Below are 16,062 nucleotides of genomic sequence, written 5' to 3'. Positions count from 1 at the left end.
TTGCATCATACAGGCGGAAACGACACCCCACGTAAAGCGGAAGTTTGTCAACAATCTTCCCCCCCCGCCGCTCCTAGACAATATAGCTAGGAATAATCTCGAAATCACGACCAACGGGAAACGAGATTACGTGCCCCCTTTAAAACTACCCAACGCAGGGGAAAAGTTCGTAACTAACCGCGAGACGACACGGCTTAAAAGTTTACACCCCCGCTACCGGAAAATTCAGAGACTGGAATCCCTCGTTCGCCGGTTTTTTGAAAAGATCGTTATAAGCTTTGGCTGGCTGGGAGATCCTCCATCTTTTTTTTCTCTTCTAATATATTTATCTCTTTGAGAACTTTTTATCTCTCCAGATCATTGATCTTTCTACGTTTTTCAAATATTTTCGGAAGATGTTCGGTATCTTGGTTTTTCTTCGTTTTCAATCTCGTTGAATATCACTCGTTCGATGCAAATTGTTAAACGTTAATTCTTGAGAAACGTCGTCACTCTTTTATGACGAAGGGAGAAGAAAGAACCGTAGGAAAGGTCGCGATGCCTGCTGGCTGGAAAACTCGCGAACTGCTACTGGTGAATGGTATCGTTGAGCGAATGGTCACCATTGGGCCACCCTTCCCCGTAGAAAGAGGAGTAGCCATGAACGTGATGGATTCCACGATTCGAAGGGGCCCGCGTTCCTTGTCCGCGGTGTTGCGAACTTCAAGGCGTTTTTCAAAGAATGGTGAAATATTTTTAAAAAAGAAAACTATTTTGCTCGATTCAATAAACAATTCTTAGAAACTTGATTAATTTTTTTCAATTAGAATATTTAATATGTGATACATATTAAAATACATCATTTGTGTCTAAATTAAGTAGAAAAAAAAAAAAAAGAAATTTATTGGTTAACATAATTATAAATATAATATTGTTAAAACTCAAAAATTTGTATGGGTTGACATCGAAACTTAAAAGTGTGATAAAAATTTATTTAGAATTAAAAAATTATGATTAAAAATGACTGAAATAATATATAATTGCACTTAAAAATATCTGAAGTTGAAAGACCAATATTAAATGATAGGAGGACTTAACCTTCAGGATGCTTAAGGTACAGGGCCTAATTCATGTCCTGGCAATGGTTCTTCTCGTTTATTTGTATTTACATTAGTATTAAATCAATATGGTTACAGTGATTCGTAAGATAAATAGAACTTTATAAATGCAAAAGGAATTGCACGCTTTACTCCTATACCACCAGTTTCAATTTCCTCTTTTTAGGGAAAAGAAACGCACGATTGCGAATATATTCGCGATTATCATACGAGGGGCTGCGCGTGCTGAATTTAATACCGTTATGGTACTTACATGTACATCAGACTTGTTATTCGTTACACACACAGCTGAACGACAGCGATTAATCGAAAAATGTATTCGAATGAATTTTTTTTCATGACTGGACAACAATGGGAATTGGCGTGTTTGGATTAAGGAGCGTTTAGAGTCAGTTTAATAGATTAATCTGTTAAAATTTCATCTGGTTGCATATTAACCAGTTTGATTCATGGACACTGTTATTTTTAGTGACCTGGCATTTGTGATTATTGCTATGTTGCTAACACATTGTGTCCATAAAGTTAAAACTGGAATAGAAAAAAATATTTTAGCAATTGTATTATATCTTCTCACATTTATATCATAGGCGTACTAACCCTTTTTAAAAATTCTTCTGCACAAATACGAGCTCTTGCATTCATGGATAATTTCATCTCACTGATCTCTCTATCGATTTCTTCCATGAAATAAATCACAAAATCTACAATCTTGTGTTTGTACATTTGTTCTACATGGATGTTTGTAATTAAAAAACTAATATCATAACCCTGTGATAAATAAATATTATAAATGTTAATTATTTCTCTTCTTTTTTCTTTTCTTATTTTAATTTAATAATATGATAAAATATTTACCTCTATTGGCTTTCTCCTGAGAATAATGAAGTGTTCTGCTCTCATCGTCATGAATCTTGTGAAATTATGACATAGAAGTTTTTCTAGGTCATCAGCCTGCTTTACAGCAATGCTTATTCTCATACTATTTATACTGGATTCAATCAATACTTTTTCTTTATCATTTCTGCTTATTAATATTGGTGTCAAAAGAAGTTCCTTACTAGCTCGTACTTCAACTTCTGGTTTATTGTGTTTCTCAACTATTTGAGAGGAGAAATTCTCCAAACACATAGCAGCAGTAAGTGTTCTTCTCACTGCTGCTAAATAAGGTTTTAGCGTTCCCGACTGTAACAAAAACACCAAAAATAAATAATTTAAAATATTATTAAGAAATTCGAATGTTATTATTAACACATAGTCGAAATTTAGGTTTTTCGTTTTTCGTCATTTTGTTCACTATAAAGTTATTATTTTAATTAATTAATCAGTAATATATATCTACAATGGAGAAAAAAATACATTGAATATTAAATAAAAATTTGTTACGTGGATTTTCTATTTGACTGATGAAGGATTTTATCATTTCGAGACACATAAGTTAGTATAACCTATTTCTCATATATCAAAAAATAGTACTTACCATCTTTCTTAGAAGCTATGAATAACTTGTATTTTGATCGAAATCAATCAATTTAAAAACGAAACACGTGAAAACATTACGTTCTGTTGGTTGGGCTGAAAAGGGGTTGGGTTCAGCCGGTTCAATTTCAACGGCGTGGGGCGTGTTCCGAAGTTCACTGATAAGGAAGACGACCCAGTTATTTGTGTCTCTTTTCAACACACGAATTCTAATTGAATCGCGCAAAGAATCTATCAACGAGTTTGACCGAATTTAGAACGCATCTTGTAAAAGAATCATCGCGATGTTTTTACACATACGTCTGCATTCCTGCAACGTGCGTAATTAAATGTGATAAATGATGACTATTGTGAAATTCTGTTCAACACAAACATTTAAATATTTTTACTAATAATCAAACAATTCAATTGTTCTTTTAATACGATTAGAGAATTAGAAAATTTTTTTATATTCTATTTTTTAATTACAACGTTTTTTCCACTTAGAATATTAATACAAAGCAGTAAATAACTGTGACTGATCCAATCACGTGACAATCTTATTTAAATCACTAGATTTCAAAAATAGAAACATTATTTATTAATAAAACTAAGATTTTAAAAATTGATGTATTTATTAAAAGATCTGTTAATGACTGATAACTTTATATAACAAAAAAAATTATGTTTTTCGTTAAATAAAGGAATTAAATTCCCAGATTGAATTTATTACGCTCTCTGGTGCAGCTCATAGAAATCAACATCTCGATATTGTATGATCACCAAATGCAGTGTGACGAAATTTTCATAATAAGATTAAACACATTGAATCATATGCACGATGGTTGTTTGTAAATACTATCTGCAAGGGAATTGTCGATTTGGACAGTATTGTCAATTTGATCACATAAATTTTGGTAAGAAATAAAAGCATTATTTATATTTTTCTGACATTAAAATGTTTATTCTATAGTAGGAAATAATACCAAAGCTGATTCTTACAATGATGACGAATATTTGGCGTAAGTAAAATAAATTTGTTTGATAATAAATATGGGATATTCGATTAATTTTTATTTTAAAAACAAGGGTATTGGTCGCGAAAGAAATACTTATCGCGGAAAAAGGAGGACAATGGTTATTATCATGTTTTGCACCGATTAAAGAAAAACCATGCATTCCTGGTATGGAAGATTTGTCACCAGAAGAAGTACGATGGGAAATGTATAAAGCCCAAAGCTCTGGAATGGTAGAGCAAGCAGTTAGTATCATATATACATCTTTTTCTTAAGATTAAGATATTATTACGAGTTCTTTTAATATGTGCATATTTATGTTTCTTTCAGAAATTACATTTTCAACAATTATGTAGAGATATGAAAGCAAAAAGGGAAGCTTTTAAAAATCCTACCCGTGAAACATTAACTAAACTTGTATGTAAAATTATATAAGTAATTGATAAGTCTTTGTTATAATTCAAAGTATTCTTTTTCTTTTTTTTTTTTTTAGAAAGAAATTTTAGGAACAGGTCATAAAAATACCAGGAATGATAATACATCTGGAAAATCCTCCAGTTTTGCTTTTGCAACCCCTCAACTTGGACATCCAAGCAGTACTCCATCCTCTTCTGTATTTGGAAACAAAACATTTGGAAATCAAAACAATCCATTTAGTGGAGGTTTCACTTCTACCAATACATCAATCTTTGGGAAAACAACCACGACTTCAAATCCTGTATTTGGTAGTACCCCAACTTTTAGCAGTAATTTAGGAGTGTTTGGTGGTGGTACCAGCACTAATTCTATATTTGGAATTACAAACACTTCTACATTTAATATAGGACAAAACACGCAGACTTTTGGCTCATCTGGTTCAATTTTCGGTGGCGGAGCTTCCCAGCCCGTTTTTGGGCAGCCCAGCATATTTGGAACATCCAATCAAGTGAACAATGTTTTCGCCAGGCAAACATCTCAGGCATCCACATCGGTATTCAATAGTGGAGCAACTTCTTCTTCCTCTCTATTCAATAGCACTTCCTCTCAATCTAATGCTTCTATATTCACTGGAGCTAAAACCTCTACTGCTAATCCGTTTGGCGGTTCCTCAAATTTACAGACTACCAACTCCATGTTTGGAGTTACTCCATCCTCAAGAACTTTTAGTTCGGGAATATTCTCACAATCTGAAACACCTGCTTTTGGAGGAGCACCAGTTTTTGGCGGTTCGGCAACCTTTGGAAATAATTCTGGTTCTATATTCGGCGAGAAACCGACATTTGGGAGTTCTGGCGGTATATTTGGTGGATCAAATACTACAACACCCGCTTTTAGTACCGCACAACCTACAAATGCTTTTGGCATTACCACTTCTACACCTTCTGTGAACATGTTCGGAAATGCTCAGGGTACTACACCCGCCATTTCCACTTCTAGTGCATCACCATTTGGCATAACGCCTTCAACGACTACTAGTCCCTTTGCTACCTCGACCTCACAATTTGAAACAAATAATACGGCAGCTTTCTCAAAACCTACATTCGGAATAACTACAGGAACTGCCGGTGAAACTTTTCCTATAGCAGCTACATCTTCTAGTACAACATTTGGTACTCTAAATACCGGAGTTACTTTCGGAACATCTAGTACTACTACTCCATTCACATCATCTACATTTGGTGATATAAACAATTCACCATTTGGTTCCACAAATGTTACGAATACAACTACAACCACGAATACGTTTACATCGCAACAAATTACTTCGCCATTTGGTACCTTCGCGCAAAATCAAACTTCTAATAGCGTGACGGCATCTACAAACGAACCATTTGGAAAACCATCTTTCACTGCAACATTGACAGCAATTGTTATTGACGACAGCGTTTATTCATTAGATAATCAATTAACAGCTGAGGAAAAGAGTATGTTCTTGGCAGAGAAATTTAATTTCGGAAAAATTCCATTGAAACCACCTACAAAAGACATTAGGTAATACAACAAAGAGGTTGATTTAGGAGAATATGTGCTGTGATATTTGTTTCCTGTATTCATGTACAATTAAGATAAAAAGATTGCAAAGGATTGTAGTAATAAATAATATATATTTGCCAACAATGTTCCAATTTTTATAAGATTCAACGAAATGCTCGTTTAGCAAATGAATGCGAAAAACTAAACGACATTTCTAAATTGTAATGAAATATGTAATAAAGTGTAGAATTTGCATCCTTATTCATTTGATAACTTAACATTTTTAATAATCTTTATCAATCACCTTGTGCAATATAAAATCAAACATATCACAAATATATATCAATTTTTTTTAATTTAATTAATTACATGATTATTTACATATTTACAACTATCGATTGGTTCTTCATTTATACTTACATTATCATACATTCTTGTAATGTATCACTCCAGGAGGAGGTGGAGGGGGAGGAGGAGGAGGAACACTATTACCAAATTGACTTCCTTCTGATACCTGAAAACAGTCCTATTTAATCTCAATTCACAGTTAAAGTAAAGATTTCAATTATTAAAAAAAAAAACCTGTGGTAGATGGCAGAGAGGATTTGTTGGATAGTTGGTCCTTTGTGTATAAGCTGCAGATTGATTAGGAGGCTGTGATAAACCAGGTGGTATACCATTTGGTGGTTTGTATCCAGTAATCTAGCAAATGAACTAAAATTATTCAATGTGCTACAATGATTAATAAAATGTTAATTCCATTCTAGTTGATATTTCAATAAAACATATTATAAAAAATTTAAATTAGAGTTATCAATATCACATACTTTGTCATTCATTTCTGGAAAAATGGTACTCAAATTGAAGTTAGTAAGACTTGTACCAGAAGGATGATGGCTCATAGTCATATGATTGCTTGCCACAATTCCTCCCCTTGGCATGTTTGGATTCATTGGAAAACCAGCCGTAGCTACACCAGCCTGAGGACCAGATACCGACGGGGGAGGCGGTAAACCATTTACTGCTTTAGTATATACATTTGCCTGTGAGTGATTCTGATAAAGAGGGCTAGCATGTGGTGGTGGTGGTGGTGGTAAGAATGTCGTAGAGTGATGATAATCTTCTAGGGGTGAATTGATACCAGAGAGAGGAAACTCTAAATTCTGCATAGTTCCATCAAGACCTTTTCTTTTTCCTTTCTTTGCGTTCGTAGGATATGACCTTTTATCGCAATTTTGATGCTTTCCATAGTGTTGATGATTCTTCGTGTTCGTATTCACATTTGAAGTCGAGGTGGTCACGGTAGAAGTTGATGAAGTAGTAACTGTCGAGGCAATTGTCACATTTGATAGAAGGAAAGCATTTGCTTCCATATAGTCAGTATTATCGTGTAATGGCATCATATAACTAGTAGGTGTATTTGATATGCTGGTTATAAAATTCGAAGTAGGATAAATATTAGTGTTAGAAGAATATGTATATGAATTAAAATTCTGATTCACCATTTGTCCATAACCACTGCCGTCGTCTGTATTTGAAAAATAATTAAGAGGCATGACTGTATCTGCAGTAGGTAGACTTGTTTGGAATTTATTCTGCGAATAATTCGTAGAAAATTTGATCGAAGCATGTTTATCTTGATTTGTATCATGCACACTATTATTAGTTCCTATCAATGCTTCAGCAGTGTAATTGCTCTTACAATTCCTGCTTCTCCAATGAACGTTATTTTGTTGATATTTTTGTTGTTGTTGTTGTTGCTGTTGCTGCTGCTGTTGCTGCTGCTGTTGTTGTTGTTGCTGATATCCTTGTTCAGAGAAAGTGTGTCCAGATGATTTTTGTTCCTCGTGTCTTTGATGCATTTGATCATTACCAGATGTTTGTTTTCGAATATCCATCTGTCTTTTACTATTACCTCTAGGACTTGTATTACTTTTTCTCTGATGTTTTCTAGCCTGTTGTTGTTGCTGTTGTTGTTGTTGTTGTTGCTGTTGCTGCTGATGAGTATGATGATGATGATGATGATGATGATGATGGTGATGATGCTGTTGATGATGCTGTTGATGTGATTTCTCAGCTTTTTCATGTTCTACCAATTGACTCACAGAAAGAAAAGAAGATCCTGCTACTGGATGTTGAACAGCTTGATTATTCAATACAGTATGATAATCACGTCCTGTAACATTTCCATCTTTATCTTTGATAGAATCTTTATTTTGATCAGATGAAATTCTCGAAGTTACTTGACCAAATAAAAAGTTCTGTTTCTCGGATATATTAGTACCTAAATCAAGATCACCGACCAAAGTTGGAAGACTTGAAGGAACAATGTGCTGATCTATAGTCTTGACTGGTTGAGTCTGCTCAACATGCACACTTGATTTTGTAGGAGACCAAGGAAATGGTTGTTCCTCAGAATAAAATACTTCTGAAGTCCTTTTTGGTTCACTTTGTAGAACCGGTAAATTGGGAAAACCATGAGCTGCAACATCATAATTGTTATAAAATTGATTCGGTGTCCCCTGATTGTAAGATGGCGTTTGAGTAAATAGATTATTTTGGCAGAAATCTAATTCCTTTCCAATAGGTGGTAAAATAATGTCGGTAATATTGGCATTATGCTTTATCTCTGGAGTCATCATCCAATTTACAGGTGCTCTAATTGCATGCTGTTGCTGATTTCCTTTTGATTTTGTATTCTGTTGTTGACTATGTTTTCCATCATTGTTATAAGTAACATTATCATGTTGAAGAGAAGGAATTTGTCCTTGGATTAGAGGTTGGTACTTATTTTGATTTTGTTGTTGAGATTTGTCTGAATACTTAAAATTTGAGCTTGTATAAGTTTCAACAGGATATTTCATTTGAGAACTAACTTCAGGTAAATCAAAATTTACTTGCGAATCGTAATTAGACATTGGATAAATTGCTTTGTCCTGTTTTGTTGTCATAGATTGATGATTTTTTTGTGCATGTTGTTGTGACTGCTGCTGTTCTACATTTGAATATTCATTTTGAATATACTCAGATTCCATTCCATATTTAGATTTGTTTTTATTTTCTGTACTATACTTGTTGTAGTCATTATTGGAAGAAGATTGATTTTGCATACGAGTTTGTTTACCAGATGGAGGAATATTAGTTTGAATATTTCTAGTTTTAGAAGGATCCACGAAAGATTGTTTCTGTGCTTCCATTCCCGATTTCATTCTTGATTTGTCTATATTAGCCATAGTGGAATTCACCGAATAAACATCATTGGTCAATACATTGGAAAAATTTGTATTTTCTTTATGAAGGGGAACATAATTATAGTTTTCACATATTGTTTTTGCTTCAGTATTATCTGTCTGGCTCGATCCTTGTTCAAATTGTACTAAATTATTATTATTTCCACCAACAGGGGAAAAAGTCGTCCAAGATAAAATACTGAAATTTGAAGAATTATGAGCAACAGTAGTCGTCGACTTCGCATGGTTTTCAGTAACTGTACTTTGTTCATAATTGGATGTAGCCACGAAAGATGTTGATTGTTGTGAATAACGCGTAGCAGGAGTATTCTGAACGAGAGATTTATTATTCATATTATTGGAAGAACTAGTATTGATTTTCTTTGTGTCTTTGTTAGAATAAGTAGGATAATTTTGTGTTTCTTCTCTTTTATTTTGATAAATGTTATCAGTATTTTGATTTAGAACATTTTGTTCTTGATTAGTCATGGATTCTTTTACATTATAGGAAAACGTTTGAACGAATGGATCAACATCCATTTTCTTTGCAGAATTATAATTATTATCACGTCTATGATCTTGTGATTCTTGAGTTTTTGATCTCAAAATATTATTTAACTTTGAATCTTGATCCACAACATTGCTATTTGAAGAATCAGACTCTTTATTTATCTTTGAATAACTACGTTGATAATGATTTTCAGAATTTGATATTAAATCTTTTGAAGGATAATTTTGATTTCTGTTGGATGTATTTGTGTTATTACTGGTTGTTGAATATGAATCCTTTCGAGACAGATTTTTATTTTGATCCACAGTATAATCACTATGAGTATTTTGAATAATATGGTCTTTCTCATTAATAGCAAAACTTTGGTGAGCATTCTGTTGAGTAGTTAGAACATGACTATCTTTAGGTTGTGACTCATAGACAGTTTGCATGGCTTGAGAAGAGAGAATTGGTAGATTTGCGTCTTTAGATTGCATTGGATACTCCTGCTGAATACTTTGAGAAGAAGTGGGAAGAACTCTATCCATATGGCCAGTATAATTCAGACGATTATTAGGAGCAATGTTAGATTCCATTAGAGAATCCTTGCTATGAATCCCGTAAGTCAGACGAGAATTATGAGATTCTTTGTCTTTCATCTGAGTATAATCTATTTGCATATTCTGTAATGGTAATGATGTAGTATTTGTAGTTGTATTTGTATTAGTCAAATGAGAAACCAAAGATGCTTGAGTTACATCAGGAACAATATTTTGACTTAATCCAGATGAATTCGTTTCTTGAATTGCTGAACTAGTACAAACATTTGGATTTTGTTGCAGATTGGTGATATTATTCTCGACGATTGTTGAGTAACTCGATAAAAAGTCCTGTGAAGTACTATATCGAACATTAGTGTCACAAGTTGAAGTCTGTATAGAACAATTTGAATCTGTTTTATTTGAAATTGAAACTGTATCTGTAATTTGAGAAACAGCAATATTTTCGTTGGTAGTATTTGTAATTGCATTTCTTAAATTTGTTGGAAGTTGACTCTGACAATTTTCTCCTGTTTCTGAAGTACTAGTGATTGAAGTAGTACCTGAAGCACTTGAAATGGAATATAAAGTCGTATAAGAGCTAGAAGATGCAGATTTTTCCAAAGATGGGGCCAATACACCTTGAACAATCTTATAAGGTTCTTTGAGATGTTCGTCGTTTATAATTTTGGGCAATACTTTCGTGCCTGTAGTACATTCTGCAGAGACCATCATATTTGAAGTTACTGTTTCGTTTACAGAAGTATTTACCACTTTTTTTTCCTCACACGTTATTTTTAAACGTTTTTCAGCGATAGAATGAGGTGGAGATGTTGTCTTGAACTTGAAACTATTAGGTTCCATTGCTCCAATCTGTAAAAGCATGGGTGGAGTTTGACTATGATATTTAAAATCTTCTTTCATTTCTTCCTCCAAAACTTCTGTTTTACCATTTAATGAAGATACTAATGGAAAAGCCATTAGGAATGCTGCTGTAGGAGATATAGATTCTGGATTATGTGAACTAGAAGGAACTTGAAGAGATGCAAATATATCATTTGAAAGATCAGAATGAAGACCATCAGCTCTGCTGTTAATTGGTACAAAAGAATTTTCTGTATTATATGAGAGTGATGTTTTTGATACTTCCTCCTTTGATGCCTTTGCTAATTTAGATTCATCTTCTATTATGTTAACTGGAAGTAATGACGATGACGTTGTGATGTCTGAATTTTGAATTACAGTATTTGTTTCTGGTTTTAAAGTTGTTGTTGTATTTGTATCTAAATTTAGAATAATCTTATTACTTTCCAAGTTACTTGTCCCTTCAACAATCTCTGGCTCTTTTGATGTCACTGAATTCTGTAAAAGATTGTCGAATTCTGTATCAAGATTACAAACTTCCTTCATTTTTTTAGATTCTATAGAATTTTCAATTTCTCCTCCTTCTGTTAAAGATGATTTAGAATTAGAATTAGAGTGATCTATGCAACTACTTGATTTTTCTAGTGTATTGTCAATAGGAATGTTGAAATTAGTATCAGAAGAATCTGAAATATTTTCATTAGAAGATTTTACTTGTTCTTCTGGGAAACTAACAGATGATGTTGTATCTGACGTATTTTGACTTTCTTTTATTTCACATTGAATATTATTCGATGTCATGACATCTATTGGTTTTGAAGAATTAGAAATATCCTCCTGATTAGTACTAGTTGTATTTAATAAAACAGAACATTGTACATTCGTTTCTCTATTTTCTTCTGATTGAATCAAAGAATGCATTTTATCCTGTTCTTCGTTTGTGTCCTCTCCTATCTTTTCTATTACATGCTTTAAACTTTCAATAGATTTACAGGTTACAGTAAAATCTGATTTTGATACAGGTACTGAATTCAGAATGACTGGATTTTGTTCATTATTTTCATTTTTTTTTCGTTTTTTATCAACAGGTTCATCTATAGATCCTGTTTCTGTATTTGCGGGTCGTTTAAGTACAACTTTTTGTGCAAAATTTGTATCTTCAACGGTTTTAACATTTTTTTCTTTGTCATTTTTGTCTTCAATAATATCTGTAGATTGTTGGTTTTTAGAATTTTTTGTATGATTCTTATTGATCTTCGATTTAATTTCTGTATCCTTCTTAGAATTATTTTCTTTAGATTTTTCTGCTTTTTCCTTGTGAACCGCCGGAATAGGAACTTTATATGTCATCGTTGTCTTTGTAACTTCCTTACCCTTAGGCAGAATGCCTTTGTGACCGCCGATTTTTGTTGCATTGATTATATTCTTTACATTAGATGCCCAATTTTGCGAATCAACTACCATATTCGCACGAATACTAGGGACCGTATTGAGTGTAACCTTTTGAACTGTGTTAATTACAGCTTGATTGCAAATGGAAACAACTGGATTCTGCACACGATTTGTTAAAGATTGCATCACGATCATTTGATTCTGTTGACCATTACCGAGTATTATGGGATTCGCTGCTTGTTGCTGAGTATTTACAATTATATTCGACGTCATTGGAGTTACCAAAGGCATTAACTTACCACCAGATAATATAAGGGTATTTGGGGTCAGACTAGTTACGGAATTATTTATACATGGTGTCACTGATTTTTTCTCCTGTTTCCTCTTTGTTTTTCTTTTTATCTTTTTTTGAGATTCTACTTTTTCTAATGCTAGAACAATATTTTATGATTTAAAGTAATGGAATAAAAAATTCTAACTTATATCTATTAATATAACTTACATATATTAATTACATATAATTAATAGTTAATATTATATTTACCATTATTAGTCTTCCCATTTATTGAAGAACTAATTGCTGCATCAGAACCTAATTAATAAAATAATACAAGATATTTTCATATCTAAAACAAATTGTATTAAAATAAAAAGAAATAAATACCTGTGTTTGTTTGGCAACATTCAGCTGCTTTAGATCCTGTATCTAATATATCTGATACAGGATAAGCATCTGAGATATCATCATTGTTATTTACACAATTTGCTTGATTCTCTTGATTCTCTATGGAATTATTCACATCCTTAGAAATATCGCTATTTTCAATTTTTTTGTTAGATGAATGAGAAGAAGTAACTGATTTTCTCTTAGAAGGCACTTTCAGTTCTACAGACTTTTCCCTCTTGCTTTCAGAATTTTTTACTAAAATCAAACATTCTTTATAAACATTTAAATTCAATAAAATTATTTTTCATTTGTTATATATACTTATTTAATATTTTTACTTTCTTCTATTTTATTGAAATATTTTTCTGCATCTTCTACATTAATTTTATTCGACCATTTTAAAGGGGATATCTTTTCAAGAGCTGGTTCTGCTGGAACAGATATACCAGCTTCTCGTAAAAGAGTAGACAATAATTGTGTACGAGAGAAAAGCTGAGTTACAAGTTTTTTGAGACGAGCCAATTCTTCCTCTGTAATCAAAAATATTTTAAAAAATATTTTAAAAGAAATAAAGAAAAAAAACTTAAATTTTGAAATTATGCTTATTGTCAAAGTTATTTGCTTACTATGTGCTTCTGATGCATGAGCAGAAAACAATTCCTCTGTACGGCTATGGAGGTCTTTGATGTACTTCGATGCGTGAATCAGGATGTCGACCTTGTTGCGTTTGCGACCCTCCTGATGCGGCGGCAGAAGGTCTGCCAGAGTTTTGAAGTAAGCGTTCATACGTTTTCTTCTGTCTCGCTCCCATGTTTTCGCTTTGCTGAGAATATGTCCACGTTAACGAGCGGACCGTTAATTTTTTTTTAATGAAAACACGTTTGTTCATTCTTGTTCCAGAGAAAAAGACGCGAAGAGAAGGAAAATCTTGCTAATAAACTGGTCGAGGTTAGAAGCTGGCTAATGGACACTTACGTGTTCTCTTTTCGAGGCATAATTTATCCTCTTGGCATCGTTTCGCGTGAAGAACGCGCCGCGGGAAGCGCTAATACGTCACTTATAACTGACATTACACACATTCGTTGATTCCCATCGAATTTCTGACATTTCGACCCTCCAATTGCCTTAGTCGCGGAATACGCGAAATAAAAACTACCGACAGTTTCCGAAAACCATGGCAGTCATTTAAACCTGCCCGCCATCTATCGATTTTTCTTTGTGTAATCCTTATTTTCGTTACTGAAGTGATAAGGAAGAAAATTATGAAACTATCTTATCGACGCATGATATATTAAATCTTCATTTTCTTCATATGTTTAGAATGAATATTATAGTTGATACAATTACATAAATGATATTTTTAAAAAATAAAAAAAATATACATAAAATAATTATTATAAATATTTTTTTATATACTCAGAATTAAAATTTAATTTTTCCTTAATATTCTTTCAATATTCAAAATATAATTTTCAATAAATAAGACAAAAAAAATATATTATTGAGTTATTTTTAGCAGTTTTAAATTAACGAATAAGAATTTTTTATTAGGCAATTTGGCCGGTCAGTAGCCTGAGATATAGAGATGCATTCTCATTAAATTGATATTTCGTTGACGGTAGGCGCCAACAGATTGTGCAATCTCAGTAAAGTGTGATTTGTTCATTACAATGCAACATCGGAATAATCGCGGAGATACATTGCAGAGAATCGCACGTAGCCACGATGCGAAATGCATTCGAATGTCAACACGAGAGAGAACACCTTGAAAGCGTCACCAAATGCAAATCGCCGATGAGAAGTGTGAATATTACACAGAATAAAAAGCAGCCCTAACAAAAGGAGTAAAAATAAAGAGAGTTTTAATGATTTATAAGATGGAGCAAATATTTACGCAAGAAATAATTTTTGCGCTGTTGGTAAAGTGCAATTCTTTCATTATAGCGCTCATGGACATTTCCATGTTCAATATGGCGATGCAAATATTTCAAAAGTTTGAAAAATCTTTAAGACTGTAAAAATGTGTTTCAATATATCGATATAATTTTTCTTCTTTCATTCGAATCATTCGCTACAAAATTTTCGTGCGTTTTTATATATATGTCGTTTATTTGGCAACGCCGCATCGCCGCATATTTCACTGTCAGGTTGTTTACAATAAAATTAACTCCTACTCATAAGGAACAAATAGAATACGTATTTAGCACGAGAAATAGAAAAGAAAAAAATTCATACAGGGAGAACAGCATTGATGATTGCGAACGTGTTTACGCCGGATCCTTTTGACACGGCATGACTCGTTAGAAATTCGGCCGCCATTCGGCGTTATCTTCGTCACGAATATTCTCACATTTATTTAACGAAACAATATTACGATTACCAATTTTTAATTTTATTTTTAAAAATATAAAATCATTATGTTTTTCAACACAAAACTTGACTGTTTCAGTGTTCAAAATTCAAACGTACTAAAAAGACTTTTCATTCCATTTAATTGAGGTTAGAAATATATACTACGTACATGTGAAAATATAACATGATTTACATTAGGTTTGTAAGTTTATACGTCACATAAAGAGAAAAAAAAAAAAAGATAACGTTGCAACTCTAAACGGAATACAACCGACAGCAAAAGAATCAGGCAATTATTCAACGCTTAATCATTGTGGTAACATTTCGAAGCGGGGTTCCGTGCGAAATTCTAGTTTTCAACGGTGGAGCGTAGCGCGTGCGGCACTAATTAATGATTTAAGCAACACACGGCCGAGTTTCGCGTGTACGCACTCTCACGCATCTACGTTTACGCTCGCTGCCTTTGGAGCTGTGGCTAAGGAATGCGCGAGCGGTATAATTACGATCCTCCCGTGAGAATCATTTATACAATTAACGGCTCGCCTTTCAGGAAGCGCCCTCGAGGAGAACCAACACCCGCTTCGCTCGCGTTTCTCTTATTTCTGCAACTCTGGCTTTGTGTCTTGCGTATTTATAGACTATGTAAGTGCGTTGAATCTTCTTCAAACTGTAATGTATACGTGTAGACATATATATATATATATATATATATATATGCTGCGAATGATATATCGTTTCTTTGAATGATTGCATACAACAATAAAGAATTTTGAACATGTACATAAAAAATACACATGTTTCTTCAAAACAGGTATCGAAATAATTTAAGTTCTAAATTCTTCGTCTTTTAAATAAGATTCTTTTTTAATTGAGGTTCGAGTTACAGATGTTCCATTGTATTTGCACACAATCTACTCATCGTTCGATTCCTCGACAATGATCTATATTATTTGGCGAGAAGAGGGAAAAGGGTGGACAGACGCCGTCACGACAACGACGCGACGACA

The 16,062-nt window shown here is 33.1% G+C and overlaps 3 protein-coding genes across 4 annotated transcripts; 1 reads left to right on the top strand and 2 right to left on the bottom strand.

The window, feature by feature from the left end:
- Positions 1-1,120: 1,120 nt before the first annotated feature.
- On the bottom strand, positions 1,121-3,104 carry LOC102676435 (actin-related protein 2/3 complex subunit 4). Its single transcript, XM_006619572.2, has 4 exons — positions 2,575-3,104; positions 1,953-2,279; positions 1,695-1,865; positions 1,121-1,625 (listed from the first exon to the last, which is right to left on the bottom strand). The coding sequence occupies exons 1-4, from the start codon at positions 2,575-2,577 to the stop codon at positions 1,620-1,622; spliced, it is 507 nt and encodes a 168-aa protein (XP_006619635.1). The 5' UTR covers positions 2,578-3,104; the 3' UTR covers positions 1,121-1,619.
- Positions 2,548-5,783, top strand: LOC102676568 (nucleoporin NUP42-like). 2 transcript variants are annotated; one of them, XM_031512358.1, is made up of 7 exons: positions 2,556-2,890; positions 3,257-3,469; positions 3,526-3,574; positions 3,642-3,813; positions 3,899-3,985; positions 4,062-4,293; positions 4,393-5,783. In XM_031512358.1, exons 2-7 carry the CDS (start codon positions 3,394-3,396, stop codon positions 5,541-5,543), a joined length of 1,767 nt encoding a protein of 588 aa, XP_031368218.1. In that variant the 5' UTR covers positions 2,556-2,890; positions 3,257-3,393; the 3' UTR covers positions 5,544-5,783. The 2 variants fall into 2 exon arrangements, with proteins under 2 accessions (XP_006619637.1, XP_031368218.1); XM_006619574.2 differs by having other exon boundaries at positions 2,548-2,890; positions 4,062-5,783.
- LOC102676872 (transcription factor SPT20 homolog) lies at positions 5,633-13,913 on the bottom strand. The gene is made up of 8 exons (XM_006619576.1): positions 13,679-13,913; positions 13,330-13,526; positions 13,042-13,233; positions 12,701-12,958; positions 12,581-12,628; positions 6,349-12,467; positions 6,104-6,223; positions 5,633-6,035 (listed from the first exon to the last, which is right to left on the bottom strand). The coding sequence occupies exons 1-8, from the start codon at positions 13,696-13,698 to the stop codon at positions 5,946-5,948; spliced, it is 7,044 nt and encodes a 2,347-aa protein (XP_006619639.1). The 5' UTR covers positions 13,699-13,913; the 3' UTR covers positions 5,633-5,945.
- Positions 13,914-16,062: the final 2,149 nt, after the last annotated feature.

The sequence above is a fragment of the Apis dorsata genome, unplaced genomic scaffold, assembly GCF_000469605.1.
Source record: "Apis dorsata unplaced genomic scaffold, Apis dorsata 1.3 scaffold_416, whole genome shotgun sequence".
Classification (NCBI taxonomy): Eukaryota; Metazoa; Arthropoda; class Insecta; order Hymenoptera; family Apidae; genus Apis; species Apis dorsata.
This window is presented reverse-complemented; position numbering and strand designations above follow the sequence as displayed.

Coding starts and splice junctions, on each gene's coding strand:
- LOC102676435 (XM_006619572.2), bottom strand. Junction 1,866..1,952: donor TCAGGAGAAAGCCAATAGAG/GTAAATATTTTA, acceptor TATTTATCACAG/GGTTATGATATTAGTTTTTT.
- LOC102676568 (XM_006619574.2), top strand. CDS start 3,394: ATGGTTGTTTGTAAATACTATCTGCAAGGGAATTGTCGATTTGGACAG. Junction 3,575..3,641: donor AATGATGACGAATATTTGGC/GTAAGTAAAATA, acceptor TTTAAAAACAAG/GGTATTGGTCGCGAAAGAAA. Junction 3,986..4,061: donor GTGAAACATTAACTAAACTT/GTATGTAAAATT, acceptor TTTTTTTTTTAG/AAAGAAATTTTAGGAACAGG.
- LOC102676872 (XM_006619576.1), bottom strand. CDS start 13,698: ATGCCTCGAAAAGAGAACAC. Junction 13,234..13,329: donor TCATGCATCAGAAGCACATA/GTAAGCAAATAA, acceptor TTTTGATTACAG/AGGAAGAATTGGCTCGTCTC. Junction 12,959..13,041: donor TTTCAATAAAATAGAAGAAA/GTAAAAATATTA, acceptor GTTTGATTTTAG/TAAAAAATTCTGAAAGCAAG.